This window comes from Clarias gariepinus, chromosome 8 (assembly GCF_024256425.1).
Source record: "Clarias gariepinus isolate MV-2021 ecotype Netherlands chromosome 8, CGAR_prim_01v2, whole genome shotgun sequence".
Lineage (NCBI taxonomy): Eukaryota > Metazoa > Chordata > Actinopteri > Siluriformes > Clariidae > Clarias > Clarias gariepinus.
Genome location: NC_071107.1, coordinates 11004132 through 11031488, shown reverse-complemented (window position 1 = coordinate 11031488; position 27357 = coordinate 11004132). Strand labels below are relative to the sequence as shown.

Sequence of the window (27357 nt, the reverse complement as noted above, 5' to 3'; positions counted from 1 at the left end):
GCCCATAGTATGTGAGTGTGTGTATGTGTGTGTGGCATGCAGTGTCCTAAGTCTCCTGAGATAGGCTTCAGGCCTCCCGCGAACCTTTATACAGGATAAAGGGGGGTAGATGATAAGACTACGATGACATTGGAGGTTTTAGAAATGTTTCTGTCTGCCTGTCTGTCTGTCTGTATGTATGTATGTATGTACGTATGTATGTCCAGCCAAATTTTGTCACATTATCACAAAAAACTGGCTATAATGAAACTTTGCCAATTCTTGGTTATTTGCCTGAAGTTAAACCAGGACCAGGAATAAATTAAATCAAAATGTTGAGTAGAAGTGATGTTATGAGCAGATTATAAACCTCAAGTTTTGACAGCGTACTTGCGCATGTGTCAAACTGTGGACACATCTTAAATTGACAGAATTTTAAGAAAGTTTAACCTGCACCAAAAGTGAAATCAAAATGTTGAGTAAAAGTGATGTTAAGTAATGTGGTAGATTTAATGATCTACTTTAAAATAAGATGCTTGGCTAATTAGAAAAGCTAAACTGAATATTTTTTACTGGGATTGGTTAATGTTTTCACATAACAGTGAACAGCATTTTCTGGTCCTGTATAGCAGCCTACAGACGGTAGGTGGCGGTAGCGCGCATTAAAATCAGATAAACAGCGAGAACAACAGAAGAACTAAGTGACGCGAGCAGAGACGCGTGCTGATGTTTTTTTCTGTTTCTCCAGGAGTCTGTTTATCTTTAACTTGTTTAGTTTAATCATATGATAAGTATATATGGTATAACATAATATATAACCTACTCATAACTGTAGAACTACATGAGCGGAGTGTGGAGTCCGTCGCTGTTTAACCCTGACTAACTGACACAGGGGTGTCAACATTATCCTGACTCATTCATTATTCATCTACAGACAATGAGGATCTCTCAGACTTTACGTAGTGCTGCCAGGTTCAGGACTGTGTTTGATTTCGGAGAGAGAGAAGTGGCACACTGGTTTCCTGGGCATATGGCTAAAGGTTGGTTTTTTAAAGGTTTAGGTTATTGAGTACATTGTCCTGTGTGTTAGATTAACTTCCCTACAGAATTTGACGAGGACATTACGTCATATCATTTCATCTTACACTCAGTGACAGCTTTATTAAGTGCACCAGCATTGTGCATGCACTCATTAATACTGTAGAAGTAGTAAATGTGCATTAAATCAGAGGAGACAATTCTCCTCACACATCACACTGGGTCACTCAGCACTAAAACTGTGCACAGCACTGGTTTGGTCCAAGGTCAGTAACTAATGTAGTTGCGTATTCACCCACCTAGCCTGGGAAACAATAACAAGGTAATACCGATGATAGCATGACAAATTATCACCTCATTTAATGTTATTCACTTCTTTACGTTGTTAAACGTGTTTCGGTAATGTTTTTATCTTGTTATTAAATGTACTACTCTAATACTACATTTTAAAATTGGATTTTACACTTTGTCTGTGGGCAGAGTGGCATGTGTAGTGTGCATGAAGTTCTCCCCATGCATGTTTTCTCCCTGGGTACTCCTGTTTCCTCCAACAGTGCAAAGACATGCAGAATAAGCTCATTGCCGTTCCCAAATTACCTGTAGTTTGTATGCGCACGCCATGCAATTAAATGTACCCTGAGTATCGTCCAGTGTGTACCCTGCCTCATGTCCAAAGTCTCCTAGGATAAGGCCCCAGGAAACCTTGGGAGACTAAGCCCCCCCCTCATGACTCTGTAAACAAGTCAAATCAAGTAGGCTTTTATTGTCACTTTTACGAAATACAGTTTAGTACACGGTGAAACAAAATAACGTTCCTCCAGGACCAAGGTGCTATATACAACATAAATTAACAAAAAACTAACTAGCTAACTTGGAGACCTAATAAGCCGGCTAGCTGAATAAAGACAGATTGACATTTTAAGTTAACAGAGAACTATCTACGTTTTTATACAAAAGAGACAACATAAAGTGCACATGTGTAAACAAAAACGACAAAGTGACAACGCAACAACATGAAATTTTAATACTTCTTGGTAATGAGTTGAGTTGAATAGACACAGTGCTATGAAGAAGTATATTGCCCTGCCTGATATTTATATATATATATTTTTTTTGCATATTTGTCACAAATAAGTAGTAATTTAGATCATTAAATATATTTTAATATTACACAAAGGTAACCCAATTACATACTAAATGTAATGAATGAAATCATTTAAAAACTGCAGTTTGTATGTATGCAGTTTATCTTTGTGTAATATTAAAATATGTTTAATAATCTCAATCATTTAACTGTCACAAGTATGCAACAATGTAATGTAATTGTAATGTTACAGCAGCTATTTCACAGATTATACAACATACAAGGCAAAGAATAATACTAAGGGCCAGGTTAAAATTTAAGAGTCAGAATGAAAAAATAAGTTCATAGTAATGCAGTCAGATGGTAATCTAAAAAAAGTGCACATTAAGGTAAAAAAGAAGAAGAAGAAAAATATAGTGTTTATTTGTACATGTACGTGATTGTATATACAGGTGGGAACATAAGTAACTGTACATAAAGGGCACCAGCAAATTTTAAATATTAATAAAAAATTAAAGGACATCACATCAGTGCAATGAAACAAAATTGGGGGTGGGGGGGGGGCTACACATCATGCATGCAAGTAATGTAACTTGTTGTTGTTGAGTTCTTGAAGTTTGGTGTTTCTGTAATCACCTGTATCTTCTGTTAGGACTCAAGCAGATGAGAGCCAGCCTGAGGAAAGTTGACTGCATTATAGAAATCCACGATGCCAGAATATCCTTTTCAACTGTACAGATTTCCTAGCCTGTAGATCTTATTTTTGTTCCTGCTATTTACGTTTTAACTTGTATTTACGTTAGGATTGATTAATGATTTCTGTTTGTCAGTTAACTGGTTTCGTTGTATAGCAAACTTAATGCTTCTTTAACTGACAAACATACCATTTTCTGGACGAAATCCTTTGTTTCAAGAGAGCCTCGATATTCGGCCGCATTTACTTATACTAAATAAGATGGACCTGGCTGACACGTCAAACAAATCGGTATTGCAGCTTGCATGATCTGAATACATGTTTTATTTCTATCCCTCTAAAGTGAACAGACTTAAATGATTTAACATGTGTTATCGTTATTTCTTCAGAATATCCTGAAACAGCTTGAGAGAGATGGAGTTAAGAATGTCTTGTTCACAGACTGTTTAAAGCAAAGGGACGCAAGTATTAAAAAGGTGAGTATTGTCACATTGTACAAACTGATGCATTATCCAATTGAAATATACTTTATCTTATGGTGTTTATTGTGTTAAAGATAGTTCCTGTTGTAACAGACCTCATTGAGAACTCGCCTCGTTTTCACAGAGAGGAGGTGTGCAGTACTACTTTTTTCTTTATCTTATAAATAATACATGGGCTGCATGGACAAATTAAAATTATTTATACTACAACATTTTTGAAAGCACATTTCTCATTGATCATAAGATGATTAATTTTATTATATAGAGATAGCTAAATAAATGAGTTTGTTACTTTCCATTATTGCACAGAACAGAAGTTACTGCATAATGGTGATTGGAGTGCCAAATGTTGGGAAATCTTCATTGATTAATGCTTTAAGAAGAACAAACCTGAAAAAAGGTACACCTGCAACTGTCTTTTTTTTTTTTTTGTTCTAAAAAAAAATCTTTTTTTTTTTTTAAAGCTGAATAATAAATATTGATGCATGCTTTTCAAATCTAGGCAAAGCCTCAAGGGTTGGAGGTGAACCTGGAATTACCAAAGCTGTCCTGACACAAATCCAGGTATTTCGATTGACAGTTGTCAGATGGATCCTGTTGTTATGTTAAATAGATTTTTGATCATTTTTTTACACAGTCATGTGTCTGCAGTAGGGCTGCAACAACGAATCGATAAAATCAATTATTCAAAGAATTGGCAACGAATTTCATAATCGATTCGTTGTGTCGCGCGACGCAGAGACATTTAATAATTAAAAAAAACTTTAGTTGAGCGCCGAGCGTTGTGAACACACTTGGTCTCGCGCACTGATGCTAGCAGAGTTCGGCGCCTCATAGACAGGGCGGAGCAAAAATAAAAAAAATACAAGCGGAGGTAGAGGAAAGATTCATAGCGGATCCTTCTGGGTCCTAGTGCTCGTCTCTTACTGGTATAATCAATATCCGTGCACGTGTGTACTGTTAACTATAACACTGTGACCCCGTGTGTGTGCGCGTAAAACATATTTTACTACTTTCACCTTCACAGACACACATACACACTTTCTCTCCACTTTACACAGAAACACTGCTCTGTCGCAATTCTTTTCAAAGGTAAAGTGCAGGTTAATTTGTTTTATTTTTACTTTACAGCAGTGATTCTGTTAGAGTGTTTTTTTTTTTTTAATTGGTTTACGAGTGTTTTGGAATACGAGCCCGCTTCCGGAATGAATTATGCTCGTAATCCAAGGTTCCACTGTATATATTTGGCAGATGTAAAGCATACATGTCTATGTATTTTTGTGTTAGTCCATTTTTAAATTTTGGAAATTAGTCCTTTTCTTGTTTTATGTTATTAATCGATTATTAAAATAACTAGGGATGCACCGAAATGAAAATTCTGGGCCGAAAACGAAACCGAAATTTTTGGATGCACTTGGCCGAAAACCGATACCGAAACCGAAAATGGCTTCATTAAAAAACATGTTTAAAATATTTTCTTTTTGTTTGTATTAAAAAAATGTTGCATATTGCAACTTTGCTGTCCTCATCTGAAACTTTGAAGTGCTTCCAAACCGCCGACATACTCCGTGTTTGATGCGTAATGACAGCGCGAACGAGACGGGAGGATGGGAGAGGCATGGCGACAATTTCGGCTTTTATTTTCGGCGCTTTCTTACGTTTCGGCCGAAACCGATAATGCTATTTCGGCCGAAAATTTTCGGCGGCCGAAATTTCGGTGCATCCCTAAAAATAACCGTTAGTTGCAGCCCTAGTCTGCAGAATTGATAAGATGATCGATGATTATAATCGATGAACACATATGCATTTAAAGCCTATAACTGCGCATGCTCATTGTGTAAAATGTCAAACGTTGAACGATCTCAAGATGATGCTGGGGAAAAAAGGCTGCCCAGGGAGCCTTTTTTTACTTCAGTTTTTACGAAAATGTTGATTCAAAACATCACTGCCAAGCACTAGTTGGCCGACAGCAACAATGTACTTCTGCTTTGACAGCTATGTACATTATGACAGCTACTGTATAACATTACTATATTCAGTAATGAATGCTTATGCAAGTAAACCTAGTCCTGTATGTGTAATGTACTCCGAGTGTAGAAATAGTGAATGGTGGTGGGATTTTGCTGTATAGAATGTCACATGACACAGCTAAAAGCAAAGCACACAGTCAGTGTTCTGTTGTTGACTGTGGGCGTAAAAATACGGCAGGGTTTTTTTCCCCCTTTTTAATGGAAATGTTTTACAAATTAAGTTATACACTGCAACAGGGTCTGTAAAACAGAGAGGTTTTGAGGAACTCCAGAATACACAATATGACTTACATTAACTTGTTCGAAAATTACTTTAATGTCTCCAATTTAAATAAGACCAGATTCTTCTTCAGTTGCATTTTTCCTCTCTTAGATTTTTTTATATGAGTCGAGTTAAAATGTAAACTGTTGGAATGCGTAGGTGCTAATACTGTATGCAGTAATACTGTATACTGTATGTGTGGAGCATCTTAAAAATTTCATAATGCTGCCAAATGGTTTCGATTTGCATGATCACATGATCTCGCCTGTGTGTGCTCGATTACCTGGAAATATCTGCCTCTTTCCTGATAACGAACGCACTGTTTCTGTTGCCAGGTGTGCGAAAGACCAGTCATACATTTGCTTGATACACCGGGAGTGCTGTCCCCTAAGATCGAGAATGTTGAGACCGGGATGAAACTCGCTTTATGTGGTAAGTAGTGCATTGTTTCCCGGTCCAGCCCTTAGGAACAGTCTACCTACATGGTTTCTCTCTCCTAGCTGACAATACACTGATTATCTATTGTAAGGTGATGAACACAATAGGACACAAAAGCTCAAGAAAGCAGTTTGTATGACTTGTTTCAGATAGAAATGTGCATTAGGACTGCCTTTAGCATCAGAATGCTTTAGTCATTGTTCTGGTGTCTTGGTACAGGCATGTTGTAAGAGGATACATGTTTAGCAAAAACTGGTTGTTATAGGTCCTTAATAATAAAATTGGTAGTAACTGGTGTACAGTTCCATGGAAATTCATCATTTTGCTTTCCAATAGGCACTATACTGGACCACTTGGTTGGTGAAGACATTATAGCTGATTATCTGCTTTTTTCACTCAACAGACTCGAGCGGTTTGGGTAGGTAAATGTTATGTACTGAATATGTATTTGTAATCCATTCTTCACCACTGAAATATGTTGTGCTCACAACATGGTTGTGTAAAATGGCGGTGATATATCTCAAGGTGACCCGTTATACAATTTTCCTGAAAAAAAAAAAAACGGGTTTAGACTTTGTTTCAAGAAGAGAAATGATGCAAGTAGACGAACAACAAAGAACAACCTTAATATGAAAAAATCTGTCACAAGGAGCATGTGTCACACTGAGCCACTCAGGCTGAACACAGTAAAAATCGGTAAAGACATTGTATTGTCTCTTGTGACACGGAGCTGCTTCTCTGTTTTTGAGGACGTGGTTTGAAGCAAGATGTACAGTAGTAACGGCGACATTACCCAGTTAACAGCATCACCAACACCTTTTAGAGACATTATTGACGTCCAACAAGCATGGCAAAAAACGGGAAAGATTGGAGGGCGTTCTGACTGAGTTATTATTGGGATGTACATGTCACTCTTGTGCTATTGACATGACAGGTTCATTGTCCATATGTTGTTCTGATGCTTACCATGTTTATGGCACACATGCAGCAGGTTATCAGCCCGTATTTGTTACATTCAAAGAATTTTGTTTAAATCCTGAAATTAATTCCTCATACCATTACTTTGTTCTGAAAAGCACAGCGTATGTCGCAGTATTTAATCCAACCCTCCTGAAGCAATGACAAAGTAGTAAGTGTGGGATATTCGTCTAGTAAGAGCACAGTGCGATCTGATAAGACATAGTAATAACTCGGTTCATTCTCAGTGGACCTGGTGAGCGCATGATCATGTGCCCGAGAGGAAATTAATGACATCATGACAGACGCATTAAGAACCTGACAGGGATGTGTCAGGACGTAGTATCCATCGATCCATCCAACAATCTGTGAACCACAATCTATATTCCAACCAGGGACCATGAAGGCCCAATGGTGACCATTTATATTTATTCTCATTTTTCTACGACTGTAGTAGGACCACCAGGCAATTTGGCACGCCATTTAGTCTAATCTGCATGTCTTTGGACTGTGGGAGGAAACCGGAGAACCTGAGGAAACCCACCAAGCACATGCAAACTCCACGCACACAGACCCGTCATAAGAATCGAACCCAGGACCTGAATGCACATTTTTCTATTTTGACCCCATTACTGCTGCATTCTTTTATATTTTTTTAAGACGCAGTGGAAACTTCATGGTCTTCCATGTTTAGCAAAAGTTATTTAGACAACATGTCACTACTTGTTATTAACTAAGAAATCCTGATTTTGACATTCTCTTCTCAGCTATGTGGAAAGGTATGATCTAGACACACCATCTGATGATATTCAGCACGTGCTGAAGTGCATTGCTGTTAAATTAGGCAAGACTCAGAGAGTGAAAGCCATAACAGGAGTAGGTGAGTGAGATATCATTACATGACCTGGTATACAGTATATATATTTGAGAAACACATAAATGCAAACACAAATTTTATTCTGCATGAAATTTATTTTCCTTTTAAACCCATAGGTGACATTACCGTCAGAATGCCTAACTACACTGCCGCAGCTTATGACTTCATCAGAGCTTTCCGTAAAGGAGAGCTGGGCAAAGTCATTCTTGATTAACAAAACACAAAGATGTTGCTTATATTGATGAGAGATTCATGATATTCATGGAAATGGAAAATATGCTAATCCTGTATTTATATATTGAATAGATTCTATTGCACAAAGATGCTTTGGTGGAGTTTCTTACAGTTTCTGATGTAAAACAAATAAAATACTGTGTGCAAACAAAATACTCTATATACTTACATAAAAACTGAGTTTTCTACGTAATATTAAAACAGCACCTTTAAATAATTGATACAGTAACTTCTTTCATTTAAACATCTTTTGCAAAAGCTCTCCCTGTGATTTTTTTTCCCCAATGAGCTAACATATACACACAATCATATTTCCAACTCACTGCATAATATAATTATGTCACAGTCTTAGTGAAAGTTGGTGGCAGAAATACACAAGATCACAACAGCGTTTGCACGGTACAGTCACATAAATATATCTATATGTATAAGAGTTGAGGGGCAAGTTTGTCTTGTCACATTGATTATTCTGTAATTGTGTGACCAAATATCGACCTTAAAATTAATATTAAAATGTATTTTAAAATATACAGTATTAATTTTTAGTATGTATTTTGGTTTGTATTCTCAGTTTCTAAAAGGCTTACATAAAAATACAATAGCAATATTCTATCACAGGTGAACAGACAGTTTACAAAAACTAGTTTGAATTACTGGGTTAAACTAAACCCGTTCTAATAATTGGTTATATAATACATTACAAGCATTGAAAGAGTTTGTCTGGCAAACAAGGCAGACAGAATCATTTACAATAAATAAGTAATAATAAAAAATAGTAACTCAGCTGCTTCTCTCATCCCACGTTCCTTGCTATTCAGATGAACCTCCTTATATGTGCTTATACTGTAGATTACTAGAAATCTTTGTTGTGCTATCATAATGTATCCTGACCAACAGTGTATTTAATCTGCTATCTAGCATTTGCTGCTAAGATCACGCTTCTATTTAAATAGCAACTCTAAAAGGTTTAGTTGTGCATCAAGCGAAGAAGTGAACATATGTTTGCAAGTAAGAAATTTCTTTTTGTGATGTATCAAATACTGTGGCAAAAGATTGACATAAAAATATTTTACATTGGCACATGGCTCTTACAAGCAAAAGCAGATGCAACATTATTTAGCAACCGTGAGATTTAAATGCTAAAACCAAGTGAATTGATGACCCCAAAGTTTAAAAAAATAAAAGATTTTAGGTGATCAAAATTTCTGATTAAAATTTATTTTCTCAGATTCAACCAGTTTGTCCAGTTACTCACTCCATCATTCTCTATCCTGCTTATCCTGTCCTGTATTGGGAGACCTGGAGCATATCCGCACATACACACACTCAAACACTGGGGGCAATTTGGGAATGCCAACTAGCATTATCTGCATGTACTATTTGGAATGTGAGAGGAAACCTGAGTACCCAGAGGAAACACACCAAGCACAAGGAGAATATACAAACTCCACTTACACAAACCCGAAGCGAATCAAAATCAAACCCTCGACTCTCTAGGTGTGAGGTCACCGCTAACCTCTACGCCACCATCCTGTCTTCAATTTTTAATCAAGTATTTAAAAAATACACCTGCACAAGTCTAGAATGAGAGACTGAGAACTGATCAACTGAAGGCATTTCAAAACTTTTTGTCTTTTACTACCTCTGAGTAGTCCAGAAGCTAAAGTTGTATTTTTACAAATGAATTTTTCATTGTAGATTTGTCTGGTTGGATATTTATATAAAAATTGTATAATTACATCTGAATTTATGGACATTGGATATTTAAAAAAAATTATCAATCAATTAATTAATTAATACATATATATATAATTTAATTGTTTAAATTTCATTATTAATGTTTAAAATTATTAGAATTTAAATCATCATTAATAATTTAATAGCTTTTTACCATTCAAATATTTCTTTTTTCTTTGCTCCAGAAAAATAGGTAAAATATGGATTACATATCCAAGCAGAGTGTTGTGCATGTTATACTTTTGTAACAGTGATGAAGTAACATATATACACAGTTTTAATAGCTTTGTATGCGATAAGCTCATTTGCTTTTGAGTCTTATATTTACTCTTTTATTTATTTTAGTATTCTTGCTAAAACATATGTACTGTATATAAAAACCACGTAAGTCCTGTCAAAGCTTGTTTAGGTGTTATGGCTCAGTCTACAACTTAAAATACTATTTTCCTTATGAAATGCAACACTATGCATTGTTTTAAAATACTAAGAATACACACTGCACAGTAAACTTTAACTTTTGAAGCTCTTAAAATGTCTGATACCCTTAAGGCAGCAGAAAGTTTATTGGCACTAGTAATGTAAACAGTCCACCATAATTGAAATCATGAGTCACTGCACTAGACGTTTGGGCAAGGTAAAGTTCCCAGTCTGTCCTGTTACTGTAATAATCGTCCCCGTGCTCAGAGCTGTCATCTGGTTTGCGCTGGGCTGAAGCATACCATCCTCCAGCTCCCAGGGCTACTGCAGCACCTGCTGCAGCCGCCCCTGCCACTCTCACGGAGGAAGAGCCACCGATACGGGAAGACCGTCCACCGTGCGCACTACCTCGGATGGAACCTCTGGCAGAACCCCGTGCAGATCCCCTGGCACCTCCTCTGCCACCTTTGGACATCACCTTGTCGCACAGGAAAGCAGAGAGAAGCAGGAATATGCAGCAGGTGGCTATGGCTCGATTCATTCTGGAACAACCTGAAATTAAGGGCAGTAGATATTTTATGATGAGACAGGTTATTTATAATACTTCATTTACTGATAAATATAATATATTTATTGCCAGATATTGAAGAAAACGCATTTAAACACAGTTTCCAGGACTTTCTTCTACATTTCTTTGTTTGGAAGCACCTGGACACAATCACTCTATTTCTACCAAGGAAATTCTTTGTTTTCTTTAACCCGCTGCTAATCCATATTTGATTGACAATGATTTACAATGACTACTTGCTAGTGTAAGGATCATAAAATATAACAACAGAAATCCATTTTACTTTAGTAACTTTGAGAATTAAAATTGCAACCTGAACTAGCTAACCATTACAGTTCACTTTATAAGGAACAGCAGTATGTCTGCATGGTTATGCAGCTATCTATTCAGCCAATCATGTGTCGGATGTAGGTCAGGAGCTTGAGTTAATGTTCACATCAAACATCAGAAGAAAGAATCTTGTCTTGGTAAGTCTAATTGTTGGATTGTTTGTTGGTAATGGATGAAGGTTCAAAGGAAAATGACCAGATTGTCTCAGGTGTGTTAAATATCTCAGCATAATCTGTCCATTTTGTGAGAGTCTGTGACCATGATAGCTGTTCTTGGCAGAAAGGAGTGTGAAACCTGGTTTGCTCAGTTGCTTTTTATTACTCATGACAATTGTAAAGAATTCTTAAATGGGATGCAGTTGGGTTGAGGACATTGTGTTCTGATCTCTTTCATGAACAAGGTGTTTCAGGCTGCAGGATGTTTTTTTTTTGTGTACCTCCGAAAATCCAAGGATATCAACAGTTTCTGAAGTAATTAATGTAGCTTATTTGGCACCAACAACCATGGACCATTCCTTGAGGCAAAGTCACAGAGATCACTTTAATGAATGACTGAAATTAATGAATTGTAGCTCTTGACCTGCATCTTCATGATTTTATGTTAATGTCCTATAACTGCATGTTTAGATAACTGTGAGGTGCAGTTGTACAGGTGTTCCTAATAAAGTGGATAATGAGTGTAAATATACTGACATGGTAATATACTGAACAGTTTTAAAGATTTAATGTGTGATCAGCTGGCAGGAGAGCAGCTGGGTATGTTTTTTATGCTTGCAATACTGATAACAGTTGTTTTATGCTGGTTTAAATAGTACCATGTGATTAACGCACCTGCGTAAATAAGCACAATAAAATCCTCAGTGTCAATTACTTATCTGAACTTATTCTGTTTTTAATGCTGCAGCAAATATGCAAAGTTTTAATCATGTATTAGTTATTTCTTTATAAATATTACAGTGATTTTAGTGGCATAATCATGATGTCTGCCAAAAATTATTTTTTGTGTAATTATCATCTATATTTATAACACCATCAGATGTCTTTTCTTGCTGAAGGATCTCTGTAACTGGTTTTGAAATTATTATTATTATTATTATTTTTTTTTTTGCAGGCAGTTACTCTCTGCTGCCATACTGAGACATTACAGACCTACTTTTACCTGTGCTGGAGACCAGCAGTGTAATTAAGGATTATTAGAACGTGGAGTGATACACATATTGTTAAATGTCACAGTGGTGTTACATTCATTATCATCACTCTTGGAATGCCTCTCATCTGAGATTGCTTATACTGAATATAAAAGACATCTTTATTGTCATTATACATGAATATTGTTAAATACATTAAGTTAGGTTATGGTATGTAGGCCTGTGTATAGTTAATGATTAGTCGTGTACATTTTCTCACTTACATATTGGATCGGATGGTTCCCTGTGCCGACCCAATTTGTCAGTGTCTCAAAACCAGTACATGGAATATTAAGTCTTAGAAAAAAAGACGTAGTCATATTATATAATCGTATTCTATCATAAAAATGTTACATTTTTACGTTGATAGATTGTAAGGGTGCCAATAGTTCCGAAGTGGACTGCATAGCCTTTTGTTTGTATGAGAGCTGGGCTGTTGTGCTGAAAATAGGTCAAATGAAATGGCAGCCTTTGGCAGAGCTTGATCTGTGAATGTATGAAATTACAGCGTGGCTTATGTAGCAGATTATTATACCCACTGTATATGACATTAACACAAAATGATATTTGTTTGGTTCTACAAATAAAGAATGAACAGCAGTTCTTGTCGGAACTAATCTGTGACATTTTGTTTTAACAACACAGGCATTTTAAACACAGAAGAAGTCTATTAGAGCTGTAAGCTACTGTACAGTATATGCAGGTGCTCAGGTGGAGTGTGTTGAGAGATATAGGCTTGAGCACACATCACATCAAAATAGGTATTTAATACAAGGGATGGAATAACAGATTGAAGAAGAATCCCCAGACTACACCCACAGCCACACCTATCCAACCTTGGACAAGCTACTCATTCCACTGTATTACTACAGATGTATAATATCTTAAATGAAGAGCTTTGTCACAGGTGGTGTAATGCCATTCTATATAATGTAATAAAACATCACATCCTTTTTCGTAACCGCACTTGTATATTCTGTGATCCCAAGTCATTTAAAACGTCCCTGGTAAATATAGTACGATTTGCATTAGTCACATGTGTGATGCGAGTCTTGTTAAAAACCCCTCGGCTTGATAAACGGAGTCGCCATTCTGCAGCAGTCACTCCTCCTGCATCCGCACCCTGATTACCACAAAGCCTGTGATCAGTCCGCTGTGTAGTAGACTTACCTCAGCCTCGTGCCTAGGATGCTCTCCCAAATCAGCGCAGGTTACCTCTCCTCTTCTCATATGGCAGCCAGAATACCGTGCAGGTGTTATGTAAGGATGTTAATGCATGACAGGAACCGAGGACACGAGCGCGAGAGAGCGCGGGGTTTTTTTACGCAAAGGAGATGAGAGCGTGGGGCGCGCGACCGTACAGTACAATGCTAAGTGAAATCTGAATGCTGTGTGTTTATGTGTGTGTGTGTGTGTTTGTGTGGGTTTGTTATATGTTTATGAGGAAGAAAAGCCCCTTATACGGATAGAAATACGGTATCTGAGTGGGCTGGTCCTCGTTTCTTTTTGGTAACTGTTCGTTTTTTTGCCGTTGTTTATTAGAGAGAGGTGTTTTGTTTGTTTGTTTGTTTGTTTGTTTTTTAAGAACTGGAATAAGGAAGTCAAATAAGCCATGGAATTTGCAGAAATACAAATTATAATACAAAAATAAAATAAAATTACACAGTTGTCCAATAATAAGGAAGAAATGCTAACCAAATTTGAACTTAAACTTATATTTTTAAACCTAAATCTCAGATTTAAAAGTCTTCACAATAAATGATTTATGTATCTTCTACATAGTAAAAATACATTTTCTGCAAGTAGTAAATGTATATGAGTATTAACTGAGATCATGCACAGACATATAGATATTATATATAATGTCTACAGTATATAGACAGATATTATCCATCCTTATCATTAGAAACAACTCTGTATACTTGCCAAATCAACCAATAATGTGTCAGCAGCACATAAATAATAATAATGACAAATAATATAAAAAATAAATAAATAAATGTAGATATACATATGCACCTCCAGGGTCCAGGTTCTATTCCCAACTCGGGTATGTGTGCATGGAGTTTGCATGTTCTCCGCGTTCCTGGTGGGTTTTCTCTGTGTACTGTACTCTGGTTTTCTCCCACTGTCCAAAGACATGCTGATTTGGCTAACTGGTGTGTGTGTGTGTGTGTGTGTGTGTGTGTGTAGGTGTGCCCTGCAATGCACTGGAAGGGTGTACCCCACCTCATGCCCAAAGTCTCCTGGAATAGACTCCAGGGTCCCTGCAATGTCATATCTGACATTAGTATTCAGAAATATGTCATCTCTGTGACGTTCACCATGTCATGGTTGTTGATGCCAGAATTAATTGAGTATTTCAGCAGACCCTAGAACTTACACAAAGTGGTGTGGAAAAACAAAATCCATTGAGTGAGCAGAGGGTCAGCAGGCTAAATCTGATTGCTGATAAGAGAGATATGAGGAGAATGTCGACCGGTTTAACCTGTCAGTTAGTCAGAGCAAGAACGGCCTATGAAATGAAGTCAAGAACATGAATGAAACTGGACAGGAAACTGGAGTGAAAAAATAATCAGGTGTTGTCTTGTCCACTCTTCAATTGTCTAGAATATGTCCTGATTTATAGTAGATGGAACCCGATGTGATCTTCTGCTGTTTTAGCCTATCTACCGCAAGGAAACTGGACAGGAAACTGGAGTAAAAAAATAATCAGGTGTTGTCTTGTCTACTCTTCAATTGTCTAGAATATGTCCTGATTTATAGTAGATGGAACCCGATGTGATCTTCTGCTGTTTTAGCCTATCTACCGCAAGGTTTGTGCATGCTAAGATGCTGTACTGCTCATCAGGAATGCAAAGTATTATTACTTGAGTTACTATGTCCTTCTCAGCAGCTTAAACTATCCTTGTTTATGACCAAGGTGATTCTACCTACAAAACTGTTGTTTACTTAATGTTTTTGCACAATAATGTATAAACTCTAGAGATTGTTGTGTGCAAAATTCCCAGATGATCATCATCATCATCATTCCGATGTCAATTTTGATGTCTGATATGAACATCAGCCAGAGTGCTTGGCCTGAATGTGGAAGATTTTTGCATTGTGATGCTGCTACAGGATTAACTGATTAATAATTGCATAAAATTAATAAATGCATGAATGTGCATATGGACAGGTACTCTTAGTAAATGGGATGATGAATGTAAACGAACTGTTTATATATAGTTTTATCAAAATGACTTTTCAAACTTATGAATGGAAATGTATATAAGTGTAAGTGTGGAATTTAGTTTTTCAGTAATAAAAAATAATCGTCTGTTCTTATTGCTACAAAATCAATAAAGAATGTTTATTTGTATTAAATGTGATCATTACACCATTCAACTGACAAAAAAGTATTACAACTATTTTTGTGCATCTAAAAAGTTAAAGTCATAAATATTTTAAAATTAGAACTGAAAAACATTTCAGACAGTGATTCCTACCAAGGTTATGGTGCAAAAATGTGGATTAAGGCCCAGTATTAGTTATGCTCTTTTAAAAAATTGTGGAAACACAGTAGCAACAGGATAAGATGCTTTACTCAATCACTGAAAGTAGTTTTGTTGCTGAATTAATTGTCAATATGGGCCAAATGAATATGCACAAAAGAGGATTAGGGCCACCATAAAAATATTGACTTCTGACTTTTTTTCCTTAGGATTCTGACTTAAGTTTAAAATAAGAATTCTGAGATTAAAAGTCAAAATTTAAGGTTTAATGTTAGCATTCTGAAGAAGAAAAAGATAGCAAATAGGTGTTTATCATCAGAACTCACCCTCTTCCGTACATATGTATTATGTGAACTAGAGAACAAAATAATGATTCACATGTTACTTGTTGTCATTACAATAACAGCATCATAATTTTCTTTGAACAAGTCTAAATAACAATCCATTTTCATCCATATTATATTACTGTTAGATGGCATAAATAATATGCATACATCCAACATATAAACATGTACTTTTTTATTATTTATTTTTTTTACACAAAAGAGCCTGAATGTCATTGTTCAGTCTAAAAATAATAGTAGAAATATAAACATGGTTGATTAGATACTACTCTGTTCCATCATACTACTACTCTGTACCATCATACCAAACTGTAATTACAGACAAAATGAAATACAGAGAGATATTTAGACCAGTAGATGGTGCAACAATTTAGTTATTCCTCTGCCTCTTATTGCAGCGGGCTGCACACAATACAAAACTCATCTTATTTTGTAAAGACAGTGCAGTATGTTTTATTGTTAAATAGTTTAAAAAAAAATTTATACTATTCTCAAAATCTACTTTTTAGCTACTGAAATGTTAGTTAGTGTTATATAATCCTTATATAATAATATTAGTTTATATAATTATTTGTATTTTTTGACATATGGATGGGGTGTCATAGTTAGAACTATCGGTGACTAGATGAAATGTTTTACGTTTTATATATACATATACTGTATTAAATGACAAAAGCAGTTAACCTGAGGTCACTGAGACTGTAAGCAAGAATGTTTATGTGCAAAATCTAATTAAATTTTTTATTGAAATTAAAATTGGTCTGTTATGTATCTTTTATGAGAGTTTAGCTTAAGATTTTTTTAATTAAATACTAATTAAAAGTATTATTCTGCGTAGGACTTCCATAATGTATACATTATATGTATTAATTTTAAATCTTCTTTTGTCATGCTACTGTGAGATTTGAAAACATAATTTGATGGTAAAACAAGCAAGTTATAGTCTACAGAAGAACTGCATCACATTCTCAAAGTTACTACCAAGCAGCAGATTTTACGACTTGAGAGTGTATCTAAAAGACCTGATGCAGATTGGGGAAAAACCGTGGACATGAAAATGATTTGATTTCAGAAATGTATCACTCAAATCAAAAGATACTGTAAAAAAAAACAGTATAAAAAAGAAAATACTACACTGTAAAAATAAACTGAGAAAGCTCAAAATATTAAGTAGACATCATGCAATAGGGTTTTTTTTTCTCTCAAATTAATTTTGAAAAAAAAAAAAGCTATTGCACCGGTTGCCTTAATAATTTGAGTTTTCTTGACGTTTACAGCTCTACAGAAATACAGAGCTTTTGCTTTGACCTCTGGTTTTTTTTTAACTTCAATATGTCAATTTTTAGTCTGCTGTTTTTTATTAATTCTCATCCATCTAAATATATACTTACTGTATGAAACTCGTTTTAGACATTCCGCTGTCCTTATTCTAGAACAGCAGAGACTCTTAATTGGCAATTGTGGGACTTGATCATGACATGTCTATTCTTAAACGTACAAAGACTCAGTGTTAAAGTTCAGTATCAGTCAGATGGGTACCTCTGGCTTCATTTGATATAAGGTTCTTTGTTCTTTGAAAGAACACAATCTCTTGGCAGATGACTTCCCAAATCACTCATCAACATCTCCCTGTTCTGGGGCTTCAACTAATTTAGTTTAAAATAAACCAATTGATTAACAGATTAACAAATGCCTTGACCATGGACTGTGACCTTACCTGAGCATCATCAGTTGTTTTGTTTAACTTGAGTTAGGAGAAAACCGGTGGCAGATGGAATTAGGCTTAAAGCTTGGATTTGTGCTTTTGGTCATATCAGCTGCTTTCTTACGCTTAGTACTCCTGAAAGTTATTACCCTGCTGATTTAAAATACCAGGACATATTTTTGTACTGTAATAAAAAAAAAAAAAGTACTCCACTAATAGACAGACCGGTGGAATTACATACCAAACAAATAGCACTTAAGGTCAGTCTTATGTTTTTCCAAGCAATACAGTGAGGTTCTGAAGCTGTAAGGAAGACTTAGGCACATGTTCTCTCGCATGTTCTCTCCTGTCCCTTCTCATACATCGATTACAATTCTAAGGAATCTAAAATGTGAATAAATCTAAAAAAACTGAGCGAGCGATAGTTAGTCCACTGTGGTAGAAGTGCGGCTACAACAGACCGATGGACGAAGAACCGCCATCACTTTTCTCTTCCTCTTACTCTCCCTTTTCTCGTTTCCCAGCTGTGAGGTGGTTGTGTTCTTCTTTGATAACCTTGCTGCTTTCCCTGCGGTCTCCTTGATCTGCAGCTCCAAGTGCTTTTGAATAGCCAAGCCCAGTTCCTCAGGGTCGACCGAGGCACCATAGACCTCCCATGTCATTCCTTCTGAGTCCCATTTCACATCCTTAATTGAGGCTTTCCGTTGCTCTGTAATCTTTTTATTTCCATTCTCCTTCTCGTCCACCAGACACACCTTTGGAAAGACATGTTGAGGGGACTTTTCTGAGTTCTGACCCACTTGCACTGCTACATCCCTCAGCTCTGTGCAGGAGGTCATAGTCCCGGCATCCCTCGTGTTTTTAGCCTCTCTCACTGATTGCTGCTGACTTCCAACCTGGTGCAAAGCACCAGGCCACTTACAGTCCAGGCTACAGCAGTGGACCAGTCTTTTAGAATCCAGTCTTGTCTCACTGATGGAGGAAACGAGTGGGGGAAGAGATAACAAGGTCGCTCCTGTTTTCTGCCCCTTGCAGTCTCCCTCCATGTTCATTACTCGTGGTACAAGTTGGGCAGGAGCAGGTATGGGCTGGGGGTGACAGTAGGCAGCAAATGTGTCCTCAACAGCTCCATGATGGTACGGACTGCAGGGTTTAATGTCCCTGGCAAACTCTCCTGATACCTGAGCACAGCCAGAAGTGCAAACCTGAATGGAGTTTGGATAGATTGTGCCACTCGCTGCTCTGCAGAAGGTGGAGCCGCTGCAGCTTGGCTGTGTTTGCATGGCCTCCTTACAAACTAAGGACGTAATAGGTGCTTCTATGTTCTTATATAAAGCATGCTCAGTTGTTTCATTTGAGTAACTCCTCTGAAAATTCTGCTTGGTTAGGGAAAGCTTCTCTTCTCCTGAGTACTCTTGTAATGAGGAGGCTTTCTCTGTGTGAACCTGTAGTGACTGTTCATTCTCATAGTTCACACCTGATGCTATCTTGGCACCTGCTTTATCAGATGTGTGAAGCTCTGCAGCACTGTGGAGATGTGGGGCATTGTGATTGCATTTGTCTTTTTCTTTTATATGTCCTCGGTCTTCCAGGATATTTTCTGAGCATGGTACTTTACTAGCGTTCTGCTGTAGCTCTTTAGGTTTAATGTCCTTTAGTTCAGGAGAAAGTGGAATAATAATAATATCGTTAGTGACATCAGGGTTGGACGCGATGGTGCTCCCCTTAGGTGGAAACAGTTCAGACACGGGGCACCCAATCCCTGCCATGGAAAACTGAAACAAGATGAAAAAAAAAAGTGTCTGTTACTGGTTACCCATTTTGTCGGCTCTAATTTATCTGCGTCATCTAATTCAAATACAAACCCCATAGCACCGGCACTGTGCAGGAAACTCTACACACATTCTTACTGTACGTAATCAGAAGCTCATTTGATAGGTAAATGAAGTGCAAATGCAGGTGAAGCATAATATATTCATAAGATATATTATAGGTACAATATATCCTTTAGGTCCATACAAAAGTTGCTCTTATATATGCTTTCTATTTAACTTACAGTACATACAGTCGACTATATTTTGACTATGTTTCCTTTTTTATGTATTATAGTAACTGGTTGAACTTTGCTTTGTAAATTAATTTAGTCATTAAAATTAATATAGTTGTTACTGATGTTTAGGGATTAAGGTTAGTTCGGAATTTTTCTCCCAGACAAGTGTTTTATTTTTTCCTGCAAGTGATACAAAGACCAATGTATGCTTAAAGGTTCCATAGGGTTCTATTCTAAATGAACAGTTCTAGCTGTCTGTATGGGTTGGAAAACTGTAGTCAGGTTTTACATACAACCTTCAAGTTGTTCTGCAGAGAGATAAAACATAAACCTGTCAAATCAGGCCTGTAAATGTCAGATACAATATAGTAAAATGTAATCGATAAGCCATACCGTAGGCAATACATATTTTTGAGGATTACATATGATAAAACATGAAGAAAAAATCAATCATATTTTTTATTATTTACTTATTAATTTTTTTCATCATTCCTTTACATCATGAGATGGTAAACATCCAACATACACCAGCCAGCACCTACTGTAAGAACCATTGGTTCTCACTCTCTTTGTGATTAACTGCCTGCCTGTACACTTACACCGTAGAACGGTTAGTCAATGATAATCAGTTGACTTTAGGGGGAAAGTGCTTTTGAGGTCAATATAATAATTTAGTCGATTTTCACAGGCATGCCAGCTGGATTGCCTCAGCTGTTTCTAATGCGCATGCAAATCGCATTTGGATATATGTTGCAAAAATATCTACTGACAGAAATTGTATTATTTATCCCTAAAGAGCTTGGCAAGGTCTGTAGAATATGCTCACTCAGGATCTGCACATCCATTATTCATCCATAAAACAGAAGAATATCTGTTATTGCAAGAGCCTTTCCATGTGCATACACACACATGCACGCCATCCATTTTCATGCATGAGTTTCATTACACATAGCACTGACAGTATACTAAATAAATAATCCTTACCCTGTGATGAGAAATGCAGGCGGAATTTTATATTCTCTTTGTGATATTGTTTTTCTGTGCACTGCCTTTATTCCAGTCCTTCCCAGCCCACTCTGTTCTTTTCTCTAATGTCTGTGTGCAGTCATCTCGGTGTCTGTACGGGACCTTGAAAGCGAACAGACAATAACAGTGGTGTCTTTTTTTCCCCATACACATCTACAGGTGAACCCCTCCTCCCCTCTTACACTCAGCCACTCCATCACACCCCACCCCTCCTGGCAGAGAGTCTCCTCCTTCTCCTTCTCCTCCTCCTCTAGCCTGTCTAACGCTTTTTCAGCACTGAGAAAGATAAAGGGATCTTTAGGATAATCTCGTCTTTCATCTGATTACAATCCTGCCTTTGTTGCAGATCTTTAAATCCCCAGTTGTCACAGTGTTTAAGAGTGTGTGTGTGTGTACGGGTGTGTTTAAGGAGTGAGAGAGAGAGGGAGAGAGAGAGAGAAGACTATATGTAGTGAAAGGGTAGGGTGGGGCTGTACATAGAGATGATGAGGGCTTATAGTCAAATAAAGACACAATGATAATCAGAAAGTCAACTTCAGTGTGTCTTTATCTACCTGTAAAGAAGTGAGATATAATCCTATTGTGTTCCAATGTGCATACACTTTGTTTTTGGCTCCCCCTCCATCCAAAATCATTATATGTGCAAGAGTACTAAGGCACTGCAGGATTCTTTCTCTAACACCTATTTCCCTTCCCAACCTCTATAGCAGCTCACTCAGTTCTTGCGATCACTCTGTCGCTGTTGCTATGGCAACCTCATTGCTCAGTGGGACTGCTGATTCCTGTTTTGTCTTTTTTTAACTCTCTACAGGACCCAGCTGAAAAATACTTAAGTATCCACTTGTGATGTAATCACATTTGAAAGCATTTATAACAGCGCACTCGTGGGTAAAATACACAACACACACTGTCACTGAATTAACTGCAGTCACACCTTGTAGATAGAGATATTTGGACAGAACCTACCGTATAATATCCCCTAAGCACTTTTTGTAAGTCGCTCTGGATAAGAGTGTCTGCCAAATGCCTAAATGTAAATGTATATATGCAACCAATTAAACAGAGGCTGTATAGCTTTAGCATATTATTAGTGTCATGGCTGAAAAATGCATATTTATTTTGGTAAAAGTGGGGATGTAACTGACTCCCAGGCAGTGTTAATGCACATTTTGCAGCACATTTTGATTTGTATTTTTCATGTTGCTGAGCTTTAAATCATCAAGCAAAAATTCACTTTGCAACAGTCACGCAGTAAGAATACCGGTAAGTCTCTCCTCTCTAGACAGCCAGGTGTTTATCTGTCTGCCTCTTTGATGGTGAGACTCTGAGCACTTGAACTAGTATCTGTTAATCATCTGTATCTGCTTTGTATTGGGGCGATAGATTAAATTCATACTCTCTTCCACACTCTTTTCCAGCAGTCTATTGTAAATTGACTAGCTGTTTGTATACTCATGAATGCTCTATCGATAAGATCACAGAACATTTGCATTACATTTACATTTTAGCATTTGGCAAATGAAAACGACTCATTTTTCCACCTGAGCAATTGAGGGTTAAGGCCCAACAGTGGCAGCTTGGTGGTACTAGGCTTTGAACCTGGGACCTTCCAACTAATTGTTGTATTTGAAAATGATATTTAGATACTGTATATAGATTATTCTGCCTTATAATTTGTTTTAGATGCTATAATTCACATCTGGCATGTTAATAATGCAAAGCCATCTACTGTCCTCTACTCTTCTGCAATGTTCACAATAGCTAGATATACAGTAGTTACAGTAGGTACAACTAGCATTTAAGGCCAAATTGATATTGCTGAGTAGGGCTACAGAAATAGCAAATATTTACAAAACTGTGTCATGAGAAAAAAAAGAACAGAACTTATAACATTGCTCTTGAGGTCAGAAAAGTATTCCTAGACATGCCTAAGAGGGTGCATAAGAGGGTTCCCGAGGGTATCTCCAGAGCCAGTCACACACACACACACACACACACACACACACACACACTTCTTTGGACCAAAATAACTAAGTTATATATATTTTACAGTGTGTGTATGTGTGTGTGTGTGTGTGTGTGTGTGTGTGTGTGTGTGTGTGTGTGTGTATGCGTGTGTGTGTGTGCGAGCATGTTTCTATGTAAGTATGTGTGTATGTATGTACAGTATATATAGCATATATAGAAATGCCAAAAAGTGAAGCAAGCAGTTTTAGATGACTTATGTGAATCTAATACAAATGTGCCTGTAAGTGTAAATTTATATGTTTAAAGTACTGTATTCCTACACTTTTGAGCTTTTGAAAAGTTCTTGCTGTATTTTCATTCAGATTTAAATATATACAGGCCAAAAGAGAATGTCTTTGGTACTGTATAACCAAGTTCTTGCATCACACTTTGTCTAATAAAACAATTTATGATCTGCTGAGTTTACCGCGAGTTACAATGCTGAGATAAAATGTAACTAAGTTGAAAGAACTGTAATTAAAAAAAAGGGTTCCTTGTGTTCTTTAGCACATAAATGGTCCAGACCACTTATTGTAATAGTACATCGCAGACTAAAGATAGTCCTTAAATGTTCTATTCTGGCAGTGTAGACACTGATGGCAAACAAATACTCTAACGTGATCTATTTCACATTTTTACTGACTTTGTTAACAATAAACAGGACATATGGATGCAAGCACAAGGTCGGTACACAATTTTTTCATATATCTACTGTATACCACAATATCAACATGCTTTAAGGGTGTACTTGGAGAAATAAAGTATCCAAGTTTATTATTATTATTATTATTATTATTATTATTATTATTATTGAATAGATTAAAAACATTAACATTCTTACCACTGTCAAAAAAGAGGTTCCCAGTATTTCTGCAGTGTGTATAGAATGCCCGTTTCAAACTTTGCTGCACCTTTCTATCTAAATGGCACTGGTTCAAACAGGTGAGTTTCGTCCATTCCAAAGGGTAATGTTCATTTCTCTTTCACCACCAGTAAGGATTTTTCTCAGGAACCTTTTCACATGACACAGTGTAACCACGCCCACACAACCATGTGAGTGCATTCACAATCTTACCTATACAGGTCTGCTGTCTTACAAGCAGCTGTCCAGACAGTTCGTATATTTACTCAGTCCAGAGTCCATTTTTATAGTAAAAAGGATTTTTTTTAAGGATTCATAAAGCTTTCTTGATCATCTTTTGGATGGCTAATCTAATCAAAAGTATTTATTTTCTGTAGTTGCTTACAAAAAATCGTAATTTACGCAAAACAAAAAAATTTAACAGTAAATAAAATATTTATTTTTTGCAAATAAATAAAAGCACATTTCCATGATTTTTTTAAACAATTATTATAAAAAAAAAAAAAAAAAGCAAATATATGCCTGTGGAACAAAAAAAAAACAGGGTTAGTTATGATATGGAGTGGAAAAACTAGTCTAGCTGCTTCTTAAGGTGAGAAATGACAACGCCCAATGCATCATAACATAAACGGAGGTTCACATTCCTTGATAATAACAAACATCAGCAAAATAATTTGGAATTCTGGTACAGGTTATGCTGCACAGGTTTATAATGAATGCACAAGAAACTGAACTCTGGGCCTGTTGCCCAATTTTTTTTTACCATCCCACAGAGAGAGTCCATATGTTACACTCAGCCCACCCTCAACTGAGCCCTCAGTCACCACTGGCAAGGAAAAGATTCTCTAAATGTGTCATTAGGAAAGGTAATATAACACTGACTATACTGTGAAATCATGAATAAACAGTATGATTGCACATGAAAAATAATCATTCATGCAAACAACACATTCAGCTGTAAACGACTTGGGCTTAGCTGTATTAATAATAAAAAAAAAAAAACATATTTTTTTTTCTTATGGTTGTTTTACTCCTTAGTCCAAGTCCTACAAACATGAGCATATAATTAAATCTTCCTGGTATATTAGCAGTATTTTTTGTCCTGTACATTATGAGACCGTAGTGAGTAGAATGGTATATTTTTAGCTCGGCTGTAGGATTTCACATCTTGTAATGATGCTGTGACCGACAGCTGGTCAAAAAGGAGCTGAATGGCCGTCTGCCAAATTACTCATCCGTGAAATGATTATGAAGAAGATGAATGTGTGCTTCACCCGTTATAAATGTAACTCAGTGACAATAAGATGTACATAGTCTGTAAATTTACACCTTTTTCATGTTAAATTCAACTAAAATCTGCACCTTTTTCTATTGATGGTACATTATAAGGTACATCCTTTGTACCTTCAGTATTTTTGTTTTACCTGTGCACATGGATAATATGAGCATTCTGTAAGAAAACTCTTTATGAGAATAGAGTCATAAAGACCATCTCACAAATAAATAACATACAGGAGGTGCAATAGCTGTGGTCTTAAAGAAACTACCTCAGTTATTATAAAAGGCACAGTACAGTATTGTTGATGTTTTTGTTGTTGTGTACAAAGCATGGAGAACATTTGGGACATTATGGTTGCTGCTGTCTCCATCTAGTGGCTGGCTAGAAATTGAAATGTAAAATATATGGCCACTGAAGTGCTGTACTGTATATGGCAAACTCTAAGTTATATAATATTGTCTTGGTCCAAAGAACTGACATTTGTCTGACCTAAAATTGTATAAAAATAAAAATAAAATAAAAAAGACAAAACCCCTAGAAAATGTATTTATTTTCAGGAACTGTTTAATGGTGATCAAGGATTTTTTTTCTTCCCCAGGACAATTGCAGAAGGCAGGAATACATGCCAGACAAAATGCCAGTGCATCACAAGTCAGAGAAACCAGAGAACCCGGAGGAAAACCACACGGTCATGATGAGATCATGCAAAACTTAGACAGTAACCTGATCTCACATACTGTATCATAAAGGTTGTGAGGCCACAACCCTACCCACTGCATAACCATGTCACCCACAAGGCTAATGTTATTCGATAAGAAAAGTTAAGAAAGCTTTCAAACTTAACTTATTTTTATTTAAAATTACCTCCATGTCAAACATTATGAACAATTTCAACATCCTTTTAATTTCATTCATTTATTTTGTCTTGATGGAATATGAGGTATAAAAGTCTAGAATTAGGCAGCAACTTCTCTATGTGAGAAATCCTGTCTTGCCTACATGAGAATGAGGTCTTTGGAATTTTATAAAAGTTTTAATTAATAGAAAAAGACAAATACCTACTGTATGCATCCAAAGTTTGGTCCACCCTCTGTATACAGCCTGTACAGAACCACAAGGCTCAATGCACAGAGGAAATTAAGGCTTAATAGCAAAATGTGACTTTGTTTACAAAACATTCTCTGCATGATTGCCATCTTTTTGTAAACACACACAGTCTGGGTTTTCTCACACTCATGAAATTATGTTAACATATCTGGTGTCATGCATGTCATGCACTTTGAGTTATATACCATCTCTTTCACGTGCACCCCATAAGCATTCTTATTCTTATTGTTATATTTGTAACAATAATATGTTACAAAGTATATATATATATATATATACTTGTAATATTCTACTGTGATGGATTGGTAGAAGGGTGTACCCCGCCTCCTGGGATAGGCTCCAGGCCCCCCGCAACCCTGAATGCAGGAAAAAGCGGTAAAGATGATGGGAGAGTGAGTGAAATATTTTAGATTTATTACATGTAAAGTGAAATATTCCTAATATAGCCTTTTTTTCATTTAGATGAATATGGCTTACAACTCATGATAGGAAATTTAGCATCGCAAAATATTAAAATAAGTAAACTACTATTTGTACAGTACAAATACAATCTCTCTGTCTAGGTCAAAACATAAAGCCACTATCATGGGGAAGACTGCTGACTTAATTGTTGTCCAGAAGATGACCATCAACACCCTTAAGAAGAATGGCAAGCAAAGCTGATTCATAAATCTGGGAGAACTTCACACCAAGTGTAGTGAAGCTGGAGTCAGTGTATCAACAGACGTCTTCAGGAAATTAGCTAAACAACTGTTGGATTCCTAGTATAAAGCCACTTCTGAACCAGCGACAATGTTAGCAGCATCCTACCTGGGCTACTTAGAAAAATGGAACCTAACCATTGTTCAGTTAAGTTTTCAGATCAAAACAAATTTTGCATTTTAAGTTGCTTGAAGTCCAGTGTTAAGTTGTCATAGTTGCTGATGATTTGGGCTGCCATACATACATACTGCTGGTGTTGGTCTACTGTATTTTATCGAGTCGTAACTCAGCACAGTGATTTACCAGGAAATTTAAGGCCAAAGCATCACATTGCCTCTGCTGGCTTTCCTTTCTCCCATAATATATCCTTGTGCCATCTCTTCCCAGGCATTTGCCTGCTACGTGCATCAATGGGCCGTGGCCACCCATGACCCTTTCACCGGTTCACTACTTTTCTATACTTGAACC

General features: G+C 36.6%; 3 protein-coding genes across 5 annotated transcripts; 1 reads left to right on the top strand and 2 right to left on the bottom strand.

Annotated features, from left to right (window-relative positions):
* The first annotated feature begins 686 nt into the window (after positions 1-686).
* mtg1 (mitochondrial ribosome-associated GTPase 1) lies at positions 687-8292 on the top strand. 2 transcript variants are annotated; one of them, XM_053503046.1, is made up of 11 exons: positions 687-1019; positions 2754-2821; positions 2985-3086; positions 3185-3271; positions 3352-3408; positions 3587-3677; positions 3780-3841; positions 5905-6001; positions 6344-6425; positions 7732-7844; positions 7958-8292. In XM_053503046.1, exons 1-11 carry the CDS (start codon positions 917-919, stop codon positions 8053-8055), a joined length of 960 nt encoding a protein of 319 aa, XP_053359021.1. In that variant the 5' UTR covers positions 687-916; the 3' UTR covers positions 8056-8292. The 2 variants fall into 2 exon arrangements, with proteins under 2 accessions (XP_053359021.1, XP_053359022.1); XM_053503047.1 differs by lacking the exon at positions 687-1019 and having other exon boundaries at positions 2783-2818; positions 2986-3086.
* A 2064-nt stretch (positions 8293-10356) lies between these two features.
* sprn (shadow of prion protein) lies at positions 10357-10770 on the bottom strand. Its single transcript, XM_053501990.1, has one exon. It carries the CDS (start codon positions 10768-10770, stop codon positions 10357-10359), a length of 414 nt encoding a protein of 137 aa, XP_053357965.1.
* Positions 10771-17758: 6988 nt separating this feature from the next.
* Positions 17759-23869, bottom strand: si:dkey-191g9.7 (uncharacterized). 2 transcript variants are annotated; one of them, XM_053502665.1, is made up of 3 exons: positions 23781-23863; positions 20891-21034; positions 17759-19631 (listed from the first exon to the last, which is right to left on the bottom strand). In XM_053502665.1, exon 3 carries the CDS (start codon positions 19623-19625, stop codon positions 18282-18284), a length of 1344 nt encoding a protein of 447 aa, XP_053358640.1. In that variant the 5' UTR covers positions 19626-19631; positions 20891-21034; positions 23781-23863; the 3' UTR covers positions 17759-18281. The 2 variants fall into 2 exon arrangements, with proteins under 2 accessions (XP_053358640.1, XP_053358641.1); XM_053502666.1 differs by lacking the exon at positions 20891-21034 and having other exon boundaries at positions 23781-23869.
* Between the last annotated feature and the right edge of the window lie 3488 nt (positions 23870-27357).